Genomic DNA, 15,694 nt, shown 5'->3' with positions numbered 1-15,694 from the left:
ATAAAGAAAACATAAATGAGGAACTGGCAAACACTTATCGAATTAAATGACACTTGTAAAGCAGTGCCATGGCTAGGAAAGAGCTTGGAACAACAAGGAAAGCAATAACATCTATAAACTTGCAGCCAATTCAACTGAGCTAGAAATAAGTACAGTACAGTATAATAAGATACTTAAAAAAAAAAATTGTAGAAATGAATGAAACAGAATCAGATCCCTTTATAAATGCAGTACTTAAAACATGTTTATTATAAATGTTAAAATACAAAGAAATGAGTATAAGAAATGTAGAAAATACTGAACATGAAATTTTTGTGTACTATATTTACAAGATTATTATTATAATAAAAAAAGAAGCACTAAACCCACTAGCATATTTACAAGAGAATAATTTTAATGAGGCGCTGCGTTCCCAACAAACAACCAAAACGAGTACCATAAAAACAAGGGAAGTGGTCAAGGATACTGTTGATTGACACTTGCAAAAATTAAGCAGTGGGACCAGATAGAATAATTTTAGATAAAGCAGCAGTGTAAAGAACTTTGTTACCTGATTTGTATACCTAACCTGCTGTGTTATTACAACATTCACAAAATTAGGGGACTCACCATGAAACATTAATAAGAAAGTTATCAAAAATAGGAAAGGGGGAGATACTGGACTGGCCAAGAATTTTTACATATAAAATTGGAATAGTGATTCAAGGAAAAAAAAAAAAAAGCATCACGAAGGGTAAAGCCATCAGTGGGGTTCCACAATGATCAAACTTATTTACTGTACAAAAGTTACCAGAGGAATTACTAAATTATAATGCAATAATACAATTTAGTTTTCCACTTTCAAACATTTGCAATATAGTACATGATCTGAACTATCAACATTTCAAAATCACTCCACCTGCTCAATTTATTCAAATCTTTCTGCAAGGATTTAGCCTTTTAAATTTTTACTTTGCATTAGATTTTTGTATTACAGTATATCTAATCATACTTATATATACATAGTTATTTCTGCTAGAAAGTAATTTACATATATCAATTACCTGTACTGTTATTATCAGGTAAAGACAGATACTAAGCAGTGTGGGACCCCACTAGTGATTATGGTCCCATGTGGATGTTTTTAAGGAGTAGAACTGTAATACAAGTTTTCACTTAAAGTTGTAATCTAGAAAATTATGTATGGTATGTATTTATATCTATGTCATACAGTAAAGTATTATGAAACCTGATGCCTAAACACTTATTCTATTCTTACTCTTGTTTATTAACATTTTTGCCAGATTTCATAAACAAATCTTTTTTTTTTTCAATGTATTTATATAGCATAATTAAATGCTGGTCAGTAACTACTAAACATATGGAATGACCATACACCATTATTTTTCATTCTTATAGAATAAATATACACAGGAACGAATCCTTAATTCTGGCACCATTGGGAATAATGTCATTTCCCAGTTTTTAAAGAAATAGGCATATAACAAATAATAATAATATTTTTTTTTTAACAAGTCAGCCGTCTACAACCGAGGCATGGTGACCCAAAAAGAAAGAAAATCCCCAAAAAAGAAAATACTTTCATCATCATTCAACGCTTTCACCTCACTCACACATAATCACTGTTTTTGCTAAGAATACAACAGTTTAGAAGCATATACGTACAAAGATACACAACATATCCCTCCAAACTGCCAATATCCCAAACCCCTCCTTTAAAGTGCAGGCACTGTACTTCCCGTTTCCAGGACTCAAGTCCGGTTATATATAAGTAACCGGTTTCCCTGAATCCCTTCACTAAATAACACCCTGCTCACACTCCAACAGCTCATCAGGTCCCAAAAACCATTCGTCTCCATTCACTCCTAACACGCTCACATATCTGTAATGTATTCATAATTATTTAATCTTGTATCATCCTTAATTCTGCTTCTAAATGAAGATATACAGGAATGAGCGAGTGCAGGGAATATTACATCTGACATCTGGGCTAGTCTCTGGAACAGGTCTTCAGCTAAAATGCCTGATCTGCATAATTCACTCAAGATTTTCAGGGCTTGATGGCTGCCTGTCACTGGTAATAGCTTTAGCACTCTTGTTCAGCTGCTCTCATGAAGATATGTATAAATTTTCATGATTTTAGCTTTTCTGTTATTTGCTGTATATTTAAACACACTTATTTGCTGTTTAACATGAAATTTTTGCTCAAATCAATGGTTAAACATCCACATAGTGCCACATATTGTCTATAAGCACCTTTTCTGCCTATTTTGCCATCCTTATACAGTGGATCCTCAGTGTAACAAATTAATAGGAAGAAGAGGGTGTTTGCTTTAACGAAAATCTCGTCTGGAAGTGACTCATGCAATAGACTACATCCGTTGCATTGATGTACGTACTACAGGAAGTAAATACCCAATGCAGCGAACTTAAGTCTACTGCACTGATGGTACTATAGGACATATAATGAATAATCTGTAACATTATAATAGAGTACAGTAAAAAAACAAAAAAGCAAAATACCATGGCTGGAACAACACACAAATAACTTGCACATAGGAGAGGGAAGCTTATGATGATGTTTCGGTCTGACTTGGACCTGATGATAAAAAATGTTAATTGTACAATACAACAAGTAATTTTTCTTACTTTTTCTTCTGAATAGATGAGATTACAGTTGGATTCCTGTGCTGTACAGTGGTAACTTAGCATAACTTTTATTTAGTCAAAGGAGCTGTAAAGGTCCAGCAATATCACAGATGATGTAGGAGATATACAGGATGATGGTATGGAAGACACAGATGGTTGAGAAGATGTAGATGGTTCAGGCCTACTTTCAAAGGGCTTGGGAGATGTAGAATATGATCAAACAACAGAAAGGTCTTGGCTGCATTGGTTTCAAGGTATGTACTCTAGTTGGTGCTTGTATGCTTCAGGGACGAAACGTATTTATAACAGTCAATACATCCGTGTTGAACCTTATAATTATTGACAGGCAACTCTCATATAATCCTTTAAAGCCTGTGGCTGTGTTGACTGGCCAGTGACCATCAGTTTCAAGTGGTGTATACTGTAAGAATTAGCACAGCATAATACTGAGACGTGGTCTTTGCTGAGCTTAAGGCTTGGTGTTCTTTATGGATTTCAATACAGTCTTAATTTGAATACTGATTGTTTGGAGAGAATTCCAGATGTTAGGGGTACCATATTGTAGGATCTGTTCCTGTAGTAGATACTCAGTACTGTGAAGGTCTTTGTTAGGGTACCATATTGTAGGGTCTGTTCCTATAGTAGATACACAGTACTGTGAAAGACTGTTGGGGTACCATATTATAGGGTCTGTTCCTGTAGTAGTTACACAGTACTGTGAAGGTCTTTCATACTAAGCTATAACAATTATTCTTGTTTTATAAGCATTCTATTTAATAAATGAATCCATTATATAGGTACTGTAATTTGAAATATAAGATAAATCATTCTTGCCTGAAAGCACAAATTCTGTAATCAAGTTACAGAGGCTTGATTTTTCTTACTTAGATCTAAAAGAAAAAATTCCTAATTATTAGTCTTGGGTATGGGTCATCATTATAATGTCTTAGCAATATGAACTGTGATGTCTGCACAGTTTTAGGAAACCAGATACTAAATGAATGATGGTGAATATTTTTTTTTTTTAGGTTAACTATCATGGGGGGAACAAAATAGTAAAAAAAATATTTAGGTACTTTAGGCATATATTCCTACACAATATCATTATTAACTGGTCTTACCATCACCATATCACAATGACATGCATAAACAAGTGTGAAGAAAAAAAAACAGTGTTTTCTTAATGACAAAATCTACAATGGAACAACCAAGATGGCGATGATGGCTGACATAATACCTGTGCAGTCACACTTGGTGATATTAAAAATTTGCAGTGCATCACATTTAAAGCAATCACTTTTATTGTGAGCTATACCATTAATATAGTTTGCTAATGACTACCAATTCAAAAAAAAAAAAAAAATTAACTATTGATGACCATAAATAGGAAATTTTAAAAACTTTGAATATAAAACACTCACCCTGAAGTGCAGTTAGTCTTATAACTGAGATGTCCTGAAATTTTCAGCAATCTGTTTCATGGAATTTGTGATTTATCAAATTTAGTATAGCATAACTAACTACATATCCACAGGTATTATAGTACCTGGAGAGGGTTTCAGGGGTCAATGCCCCCATGGCCTGGTCTGTTTATCTAAGTAATATATATATAGATACATGTATATATATATTTTTTTAAACACACCCAGCCATCTCCCACTGAGGCAAGGTGAAAAAGACACACTTTCACCATCACTCACACTAACCATACATGGCAACTAGGACTTCATGAATCAACATCCATAAATTAAACAAATGTGAACTGTCTAATAGCAATCTTGAATGCTAGTTCTTGCTGCAATCAGTTCAATGATTACTTAATAAATAAGGAACTGACTATGTTTAAAAGTATGGTGTCCAATTAAAAATATGCCAAAGAATGAATACCCATACAAAAAGAATTTAATCCAAATCAACCAAAAAGTATGGACACTGAACAAACAGATTCCCTGAATGATATTCCCACAGTGTACTTCATTTTTCCATAAGTCTTGAAATGCTTTCACATTTCAGAACATTAACTACAAGAGAAATGATAAAATTGCCAAGGAACAGTTTGACAATCACAATACTGTATGTAGCACCTTCACTTATCAAATGTGTTTCCAAAGAGATGCATGCATTTTGCTAATGCATGTAACAGTTCAACAGCATGCACACTGATAATATGATACATATTCAGCTTTTACAGTTTGCTCCATATATGTATCATTAAATAAATTTAAGTCTATCACAATTTCCATCTGATGTAATAAATACATGCTATCTTTGTCCCACATTAACCCTTAAACAGTCCAAACGCAGATCTACGTTCACACGTGTAGCGCTCTGAATGTAGATCTACGTTCGATTTTACATTATGTAAAAAAAAACGTAGATTTACGTTAGGAGCACTATGCGTGCAAACACAGATCTATATTTGGACAGTTTAAGGGTTAATACATATATCACTATGCTGTCACTGAGCATTAAAATCTTTAACTTGCTTGTGGTGGACCCATCACTCTTAAGAGTTCTTTCACGTTCTCTGGCTAGTACTTCCTAGGCATAAAAAAGAATTTCCTTAATCTATTTTCATATTTATGTCGATAAACTTTGTTAATTTAGCAATAAGAATACTATACAGCATTTTAAATATTTTCACATTATAGTGCCTTCTAGCCTTTCCTGGGTTCTGAAACACATTCACAGTTTCTTTGATATAAATTATATAGATTCAGTTGAAGCAAATCAGTGAATATTTAATGCTAACATACACTTACTTCAGTCCATATTTTGGTTATCACATAGCAGTACAAAACATTGCCACTGATTTTCAAAAGAAATAATACTGGCTATAAAAAAAAAAATCTTTAAAAGTGTAATATATTTTGTGTGTGTCTATATCTCCTATCAACAGGAAAACTGTACAGTGAAAAGGCAAGTAGGAATTCTTGAACTGAGAATCTTGTGGGTGTTAATACCCACCACATGGAGTAATTATAGGAAATATTTTGATATAAATCATTATGATAAACAATAAAAATATATATAAAATCTGAGACTGTTATAATGTATTTACATTTGAGTGTATATTAGCCAACATGGTTGACTAATATTTTGTTGAGACATAGTACAGTATCCCATTCCATAAAGCCTCCTAGAAATTAGTTTTTTTTTTATACAGTGGACACCCGTAAGTTGTGTGATCATAGCTCATGTTTTCAGTATTCTGTGATTTAAATTTACTTTTTAATTTCCAATAGCACTGAGCCATTACCATTAAGGTGCATCAGGGCAGAATTAATGGAGTGCAATACCGTTTTGGAGCGTTCCTCCATCCCTTAGGCAGTCGCTATTTTGGTGTGGGGGAGACCTAACATAACTGCTTGTTGTAAGCAAACTAGTTGTTAGTCTGGATACATACGTACCATACAATAGACTCTCTGTGGTTCTGTGTCCCATTTTCATTCATATCACCTTGCTTTGCCTCTGGATATTAATCATGGCATCCAAATAAATAAAACTTATGCTAGAGGTGCCAGTTTAGGTATGAAACTCTTACAATTTCTAAGAAAATTGTGGTTAGAGTAAAGACAGGAGGTGGAGGTGGTTATTACAGCTGGCAGGTTACTACTGTAACACAATTACACATTCTTCTGCCTTAATTATCATTTATGCATGCTGGCTGCATTTATATAATTATTGAATATATTGGCCATCGGTAATACAGTGTGAAAACTATTAAAAATAGAAAATTGTGTAGCATTTATGATGTACATATGTGTAACGAAGACGAAGGCCACAGATAAGGACCACATCAACTACATCAACATACTTCTATAGTGACAAGGAGCAAGGAAAAGGAAGATTAGATAAAACTCTTTCTTTTCACTCTTTACCCTATTTAAAACAAGAATGAGTGTGCAACAAAAAATACTGTATGATGTTTAAAGTGCTGATGGATTTGAAGGTAATTCATGTTCATGCTTCCCACTTTCTGTGGAAGGAATATGCTGTCTCCAATTTAATAAGCTCCAGTGAACTGAAGAAGGCACTGGTTGGTGAAACTTCTTCAAAATAAAGACATCCAGGTGTTGCACCCATGTCTAATTCATCAACTTATTATTCTATACCAATAATGTTTTAAAAGAAATAAACTCTTAGACTATGCCAATAACTTGCATACCCCGAGTCTTAGCAATAGAGGTCTGATGAATGCAACCCTATTTTTTCCCCATGTTTTTCATTCCAAAAGTCATAGAAATCATTCACAGCATAGTTTTCAGAAACATAACCCACACAAATTATGAGTGTCCACTGTATCTGATGTGAAAATCTTAATTCTAAAAGTAATAAAATTTAACATTGATGTAATATCTACTACACAGTAAAGTCACTCTCATCACTTCAGGTGGCACTGCTTTAGATGCAGAAGGCAAACAAGATTAAGAAGATATAACTAATTCCTCTAGCTTTAAGAATACAATACTAGTTTATAATTCTAATGTACAACTTCATTTATTTAGTTCAATGTGTCTTCATTTTGGCGAGTCCTGTAGCCTTGGATACACATCTTCTCTTGGAAATCTCGCAAGAAATCTGTGAGCATATTGTTATCTTCACCACCATCGCGATCTATGTGCTCACTAAGACTGGCCACTCGTAATCTGATGGCAGTGAGGAATAAAATACTTTGTCAAATGGAGATTAAGATACAAAATGCTGTGATGTCCATTACTTGTACATTTCACCCATAGGTGAATGTGCTTGAAAAGGGCCACCTGTGGGTGAAATGATATACCAATAAAGGACTTTGTTGAAATTAGTGTCATTATCACCATTATTTTTTTTTTTCAACAAGTCGGCTGTCTCCCACCGAGGCAGGGTGACCCAAAAAAGAAAGAAAATCCCAAAAAAGAAAATACTTTCATCATCATTCAACACTTTCACCACACTCACACATTATCACTGCTTTTGCAGAGGTGCTCAGAATACAACAGTTTAGAAGCATATATGTATAAAGATACACAACATATCCCTCCAAACTGCCAATATCCCAAACCCCTCCTTTAAAGTGCAGGCATTGTACTTCCCATTTCCAGGACTCAAGTCCGACTATATGAAAATAACCGGTTTCCCTGAATCCCTTCACTAAATATTACCCTGCTCACACTCCAACAGATCGTCAGGTCCCAAGTATCATTCATCTCCATTCACTCCTATCTAACACGCTCATGCACGCTTGCTGGAAGTCCAAGCCCCTTGCCCACAAAACCTCCTTTACCCCATCTTTCCAACCCTTTCGAGGATGACCCCGACCCCTCCTTCCTTCCCCTATAGATTTATATGCTTTCCATGTCATTCTACTTTGATCCATTCTCTCTAAATGACCAAACCACCTCAACAACCCCTCTTCTGCCCTCTGACTAATGCTTTTATTAACTCCACACCTTCTCCTAATTTCCACACTCCGAATTTTCTGCATAATATTTACACCACACATTGCCCTTAGACAGGACATCTCCACTGCCTCCAACCATCTCCTCGCTGCTGCATTTACCACCCAAGCTTCACATCCATATAAGAGTGTTGGTACTACTATACTTTCATACATTCCCTTCTTTGCCTCCATAGATAATGTTTTTTGACTCCACATATACCTCAACGCACCACTCACCTTTTTTCCCTCATCAATTCTATGATTAACCTTATCCTTCATAAATCCATCTGCCGACACGTCAACTCCCAATTATCTGAAAACATTCACTTCTTCCATACTCCTCCTCCCCAATTTGATATCCAATTTTTCTTTATCTAAATCATTTGATACCCTCATCACCTTACTCTTTTCTATGTTCACTTTCAACTTTCTACCTTTACACACATTCTCAAACTCATCCACTAACCTTTGCAATTTTTCTTTAGACTCTCCCATAAGCACAGTATCATCAGCAAAAAGTAACTGTGTCAATTCCCATTTTGAATTTGATTCCCCATAATTTAATCCCACCCCTCTCCCGAACACCCTAGCATTTACTTCTTTTACAACCCCATCTATAAATATATTAAACAACCATGGTGACATTACACATCCCTGTCTAAGACCTACTTTTACCGGGAAGTATTCTCCCTCTCTTCTACATACCCTAACCTGAGCCTCACTATCCTCATAAAAGCTCTTTACAGCATTTAGTAACTTACCACCTATTCCATATACTTGCAACATCTGCCACATTGCTCCTCTATCCACTCTATCATATGCCTTTTCTAAATCCATAAATGCAATAAAAACTTCCCTACCTTTATCTAAATACTGTTCACATATATGCTTCAATGTAAACACCTGATCTACACATCCCCTACCCACTCTGAAGCCTCCCTGCTCATCCACAATCCTACATTCTGTCTTACCTCTAATTCTTTCAATTATAACCCTACCATATACTTTTCCTGGTATACTCAGTAAACTTATTCCTCTATAATTTTTACAATCTCTTTTGTCCCTTTTCCCTTTATATAAAGGGACTATACATACTCTCCTCCAATCCCTAGGTACCTTCCCCTCTTTCATACATTTATTAAACAAAAGTACCAACCACTCCAACACTATATCCCCCCCTGCTTTTAACATTTCTGTCATGATAGCATCAGTTCCAGCTGCTTTACCCCCTTTCATTCTACGTAATGCCTCACGTACCTCCACCACACTTACATTCTGCTCTTCTTCACTCCTAAAAGATGGTATACCTCCCTGGCCAGTGCATGAAATTACCGCCTCCCTTTCTTCCTCAACATTTAAAAGTCACCATTATTATTATGATTATTACTGCATTATTGTAGTCACTGAAAGCCCTAAATCCACGAGGGTCATTCCCTACTGCTTGCTGAAGGTGTTGGCTAACTTAATAAGTTAAAAAGGTAGGAATAACGTGATGAAGATGGAATAAGAAATTCATTAGATGCAGTAGTTCATTGGTAGAAAAAGTCATTAAAAGTGGGACTTTCAGAGAGGAGAGACAGTAAGAAAGGCAGGGCACTGAAGGGATAGTAAGACACAATTTCTGTGTCATCTCTCATAAATGAGATAGTCAGAGCAACCTAGCAATGCAGAGTGGTGAAGGGCTCCCATCAGTGAAATGACCATGATTAAAAACTGATATGACCAATGTCAAGTTAAACAAGTACTGTTTCCCAGAATGGAATATGATAAAATGAAGCTCATTGAGCTTTGAATAAAAGCACATTGGTCATCCATTTAGACCATCATTGCCAGTGATTTCACAGATGCTGTCAGGATTGCAAAATAAAGTTAGGGGTTGACAACCTGCAGGAGACTGAGAAATTCTGACAGTGTAACATGCAGAGGAGTCCAAGTACCAGGATAGACAGGGACCCCTACACAGATGACTTTTTCATTCTTACTGAAGCTCGAACATAACAAAGCTAGCATCAACAAGAAAAGGACAAGATATAAGGAATCAAAGACCTGTGCTTGCAATGCACTTTGGGAGTCTGACACTATAACAAAAAATGAGGCAGACTTGGCAGTAATGTGGATGATGGGAGCTATAATTGTACACTTTTAGCTGCCATGTGGTAATCATCCTATGGGCTTGGAAACTCAATAGTTTTTTCTACACTCTCAACAAACATCCACATATTTTGTGAAATCTTTCTGGTATATTACTCTCATCTGTGTTACAGCTTTCATCTGGAACTAACTTGCATTCTGAGACCACACTAACAGTCATCTATATATTCCTAAGCAACTAAAAAATCTATACAGTTTTTCATCTGATGTTTAAAGCTGATGAATATGATGAATACCATGGTGTACCTGGAACCTGGTGAGCCAGCCATAACCAGGCATACTTGTATTTATAGCCAGGAGAAGCATATTTTTAGTGTGACACCAATGAAATCACTGATATACAACCTTATTAACAGTTTTTCTAGCAGGCATAAGTAATGCATTCATTTACACTCACAGACATAAGTAATGCTTTCATTTACACTCACAAGCATAAGTGTATTTTTTCAAATACACTCCCCTATCAAGTCCAGCTAGAGGGTAATTAGATATACTAGCAAGGATTTAACAGTTTCATAATGCAATGCAAAAATACTAATTGGAGCCTAGCAATTCAGCTATAAAACATGGTTATACATCAGAATATGGTGCAACTCAAGAACCATCAAAGTAAAAAATGCATCTTACCAATCAAAGTGGCCAGAACTGTTACTTTAACTAATGTATTAAGTGCTGTTGTTAGTCTAGCTATAACTTCAAACAATAAAAAAAGCAACACTGTTATAAAAGTAAACAGAATATTTGAATATACAGGAGGGCCCCGCTTTACGGCGTTTCACTTTACGGCGTTCCGCTAATACGGTCATTTCAAATTATGACCAAAACTCGCTATACGGCTCCCCTCACCTGATTTTCTAATATGGTCACCGTGCCCCACCCTGTTTGTTTACATTCTCCGTGAGCTCAGTAAGCACTAAGTCTCTCCATTTTGTCTGGAAACTCCAAAATTTCAAATGTTTTTAAAAGTTATTTCATATTTTATATATACTCTGATAATTATACTTATGTATACCTGTACCTAAATAAACTTACATACTGTGCTGGCATGCAGGTACACATTAAAATCGGTAAGTGTCTTATGTCTCCAGACGTCATATTAGTAATGATAATAATAATCATAGAGTTATTTAAATGTCGTATATTACGTTAATATACACATTTTCATTAATCCATCTATGATATTTTTTTCAAAATTATATAATAAACACGATGCATAACATATAAATAAGATAAATACACCCCACAGTAGAATAAATAAACATAAATGTGAGATGTGGTAGCAGACGACTTGCACAAGTGACGCCATATTAGAAATGATAATAATAATAATAATAATAATAACAATACTCACCGAGTCTCATTAAATGTCGTATATTACGTTAATATACACATTTTCATTAATCCATCCATGATATTTTTTTCAAAATTATATAATAAACACGATACATAACATAAAAAGATGATAAATACACCCCACAATAGAATAAATAAACATAAATATAAGATGTGGGAGCCAGATAACTTGTACAAGTGACGGCAAGAATAACATTTTCTCTAATCTAACATAAGAGAAAATGTGTTACTGGGGGTAACTGTAGAAAATTATTCCTTTCGTATGTATGTAAGTAAGTTTATTCAGGTATACACAAATACAGTTACATAGATTATCATACATAACAACATATGTGTAGAGAACCTAGGATAACCCAAAAAAGTCAGTGTGACTTATTTTCATTGCCTTCACTCAGAGCTTCATTTCTTCTCAAAATGATGTTACATGAGAATGGGAGTGTTCTTCTTTATTAATTCTACCGTATCAATGTAGAGACAACCTGTACACAATGTAACTTGTACACAAACCAGACGTGTACACTTCGTTTGTTTACAAAACTTACGTTCGCCTGGTTTGTTTACATAACTCTGCGCCTGTCCCCTCTCATGTACTAATTCTTTCTCTCTCTCATTTATTCGTTTTATCTCATTTACTTACTCCTGACCCTACATTAAGACTACAAATATTTTAAGGTAAGTAATGAGTGAACTGTATATACATTTTATCGCTCTGGGATGCTTAAATATCATAGAATATATGTGTGGGTGGGTTGGCCTGGTATGGCAGCCCGGCTGACTACCATACATACCACACTTGATTTTTTACAATAAATACTACACATCTCACCCTATATTTTAAGGTAAGTAATGAGTGAACTGTATATACATTTTATCGCTCTGGGATGCTTAAATATCATAGAATAGTATGTGTGGGTGGGGTGGCCTGGTAAGGTAGCCTGGCTGATTACCATACATACCACACTTGATTTCTTACAATAAATACTACTTGTCTCACCCTAGATTAAGACTATAAATATTTTAAGGTAAGTAATGAGTGCACTATGTGTGTATTGTACTTTTTTTTTTTTTTTCAACAAGTCGGTCGTCTCCCACCGAGGCAGGGTGACCCAAAAAAAAGAAAGAAAATCCCCAAAAAGAAAATACTTTCATCATCATTCAACACTTTCACCACACTCACACATTATCACTGCTTTTGCAGAGGTGCTCAGAATATAACAGTTTAGAAGCATATACGTATAGAGATACACAACATATCCCTCCAAACTGCCAATATCCCAAACCCCTCCTTTAAAGTGCAGGCATTGTACTTCCCATTTCCAGGACTCAAGTCCGACTATATGAAAATAACCGGTTTCCCTGAATCCCTTCACTAAATATTACCCTGCTGCCTGGTTCTATTGCTAACTTAATATATGTTAGTGTAAACTTGTTATCTAGTGTTTGTATGCATTTATAAGTGGAAAAAAAGGGTGTTCCACTTTACGGCGGTTTCCGCTTTACGGCGGTAGCCTGGAACCTAACCTGCCGTATAAGTGGGGCCCTGCTGTACAACTTAATTTCTACTCACAGAGTTACAACATCTGGTTCACTGCTTTCAAGGGCTATGTCAATAGCCTTCAGACCTTCATTATTGCACAAATTTAGGTCCACCCTGTGCTTCAACAATAAGCAAACCTGTAACAAAGCAATTTTAATGATTCTATAACATAAACACCATAAAAAAATTTATTTTTTTTTTCCTTACGTCAACAGCTGTCTCCCACCAAGACAGGGTGACCCTCCCCCTCCTCCCCCAAAAAAAGAAACACATATGCCATCATTCATTCAATCCCTGTCTTGCCAAAAGTGTGATGACTTCTCAATCAGTTTACCAGGACATCAAGCAATACAAGTACAGCTTATGTTACCAGATGTCCTGACTGATTTCTATTAACACAACAAAAATAGGTAATAACATTTATGATGGAATTTGAGGAAACTGGCAAGGTGGGCAATGCTGCACTCTTGAGGAGAGAGGGCATCACTGGTCAGACGGTTATTTGTATTGTGATGTCTGCACATTTCTAGTAAGACAGCTACTGAATGAATGATGGTGAATGTGTTTCTTTTTTTGGATCACAATACATTGGTGGGTGACAGCTGGTGATAAAAAAAAAAATAATAATGATAATAGTCAACATATTCCTATTTATAAGAGAACCAATATTATCAAATTATTTATAACATTCCACAATTTTGGCACAAACACTCATTATCATAGCACTTACTTGGCCAATATTTGACAATAATGCTGCCAGGTGTAATGGTGTACATCCTGAAGAGTCCTGTTCATTGGGTCGTGCCCCATTTATTAGAAGATGTTGCACAGCCATTACAGAACCCTACAAATAGAGACTCTTATACTGATAACAATTTATAGGTTGGTGATGCATCTACAGTACAAAACTGACTCAAAAATTATGACTAAGTGAATGGAGTAAGACTGTAATTAAATTTGATTTAAATATTTAATCTTAAAAACGTTATCTATGGAGACAAAAAAGGGAACGTATGAAAGTATAGTGGTACTAACTCTCTTATATGAGTATGAAGCTTGGGTTGTAAATGCTGCAGTGAGGAGGCTGTTGGAGGCAGTGGAGATGTCCTGTCTAAGGGCAATCTTTGGTGTAAACATTATGCAGAAAATTCGGAGTGTGGAAATTAGGAGGTGTGGAGTTAGTAAAGTATTAGTCAGAGGGCTGAAAAGGGGCTGTTGAGGTGGTTTGGTCATTTAGAGAGAATGGATCAAAGTAGAATGACATGGAGAGTGTATAAATCTGTAGGAGAAGGAAGGCGGGGTAGGGGTCGTTCTCGAAAAGGTTGGAGGGAGGGGGTAAAAGAGGTTTAGTGGGCGAGGGGCTTGGACTTCCAGCAAGCATGCATGAGCATGTTAGATAGGAGTGAATGGAGACGAATGGTTTTTGGGACCTGGCGAGCTGTTGGAGTGTGAGCAGGGTAATATTTGGTGAAGGGATTCAGGGAAATCAGTTATTTTTATATAGCTGGACTTGAGTACTGGAAATGGGAAGTACAATGCCTGCACTTTAAAGGAGGGGTTTCGGATATTGGCAGTTTGGAGGGATATGTTATATATCTTTATACATATATGCTTCTAAACTGCTGTATCTGGACACCTCTGCAAAAACAGTGATTATGTCTGAGTGAGGTGAAAGTGTTGAATGATGATGAAAATATTTTCTTTTTGGGGATTTTCTTTCTTTTTGCGTCACCCTGCCTCGATGGGAGATGGCTGACTTGTCAAAAAAAAAAAATTTTTAATCTTAACCCGTAAACGGTCCAAGCAGATCTACGTTCACATGTGTAGTGCTACAAAAGTAGATCTACGTTTTTTTTACATATTTTCAAACAAAAAAAAAAAAGTAGATCAAAGTTTTTTTACTCATTTTCAAATGTAAGAACACAAAAGGAAGATCTACTTTTTTTACATACTTTCAAATGTTGAAACATTTGGACTGTTTATGGGTTAAACTATAAGTATAATACATCATCCTCATTCCTGTGCCATTTTGCATTAGGGAAAGAATTATCCTAAGAGGCTTGGGAAAAAAAAGGGGAATCCCCATCCAAAACCAAAATATCTAAAAAAGACAACTAGTCTGTTCATATACATATACAGTGGACCCCCGGTTAACGATTTTAATCCGTGCAAGAGGGCTCATCGTTATGCGAAATAATCGTTATGCGAATGAATTTTCCCCATAAGAAATAATGGAAATCAAATTAATCCGTGCAAGACGCCCAAAAGTATGAAAAAAATTTTTTTTTACCACATGAAATGTTAATTTTAATACACACAAACTGAAAAAGGCATGCACAATTAAATGACACTTACTTTTATTGAAGATCTGGTGATGATTGATGGGATGGGAGGAGGGGAGAGCATTATCTTCTTACTGTTTAGAAGGGGAATCCCCTTCCATTACGACTTGAGGTAGCAAGTCCTTTTCCGGGGTTACTTCCCTTCTTCTTTTAATGCCACTAGGACCAGCTTGAGAGTCACTGGACCTCTGTCGCACAACAAATCTGTCCATAGAGCTCTGTACCTCCCGTTCCTTTACG

At 35.7% G+C, this 15,694-nt stretch overlaps 1 protein-coding gene across 4 annotated transcripts in view; it reads right to left on the bottom strand.

The window, feature by feature from the left end:
- Positions 1-214: 214 nt before the first annotated feature.
- CenB1A (Centaurin beta 1A) overlaps positions 215-15,694 on the bottom strand; it is a 79,001-nt gene continuing 63,521 nt past the window's right edge. For 3 of the 4 annotated variants that reach the window (XM_070102423.1, XM_070102442.1, XM_070102431.1), the window contains 3 exons: positions 13,843-13,956; positions 13,143-13,249; positions 215-7,298 (listed from right to left, as the gene is read on the bottom strand). In XM_070102423.1, coding sequence (XP_069958524.1) covers positions 7,154-7,298; positions 13,143-13,249; positions 13,843-13,956 — 366 coding nt within the window. In that variant the 3' untranslated portion in view covers positions 215-7,153. Of the gene's footprint in view, positions 7,299-13,142; positions 13,250-13,842; positions 13,957-14,048; positions 14,220-15,694 lie in introns of those variants that run through there. The other variant, XM_070102451.1, reaches the window with a different exon arrangement.

The sequence above is a fragment of the Cherax quadricarinatus genome, chromosome 5 (assembly GCF_038502225.1).
Source record: "Cherax quadricarinatus isolate ZL_2023a chromosome 5, ASM3850222v1, whole genome shotgun sequence".
In the NCBI taxonomy this organism is placed as follows: domain Eukaryota; kingdom Metazoa; phylum Arthropoda; class Malacostraca; order Decapoda; family Parastacidae; genus Cherax; species Cherax quadricarinatus.
This window is presented reverse-complemented; position numbering and strand designations above follow the sequence as displayed.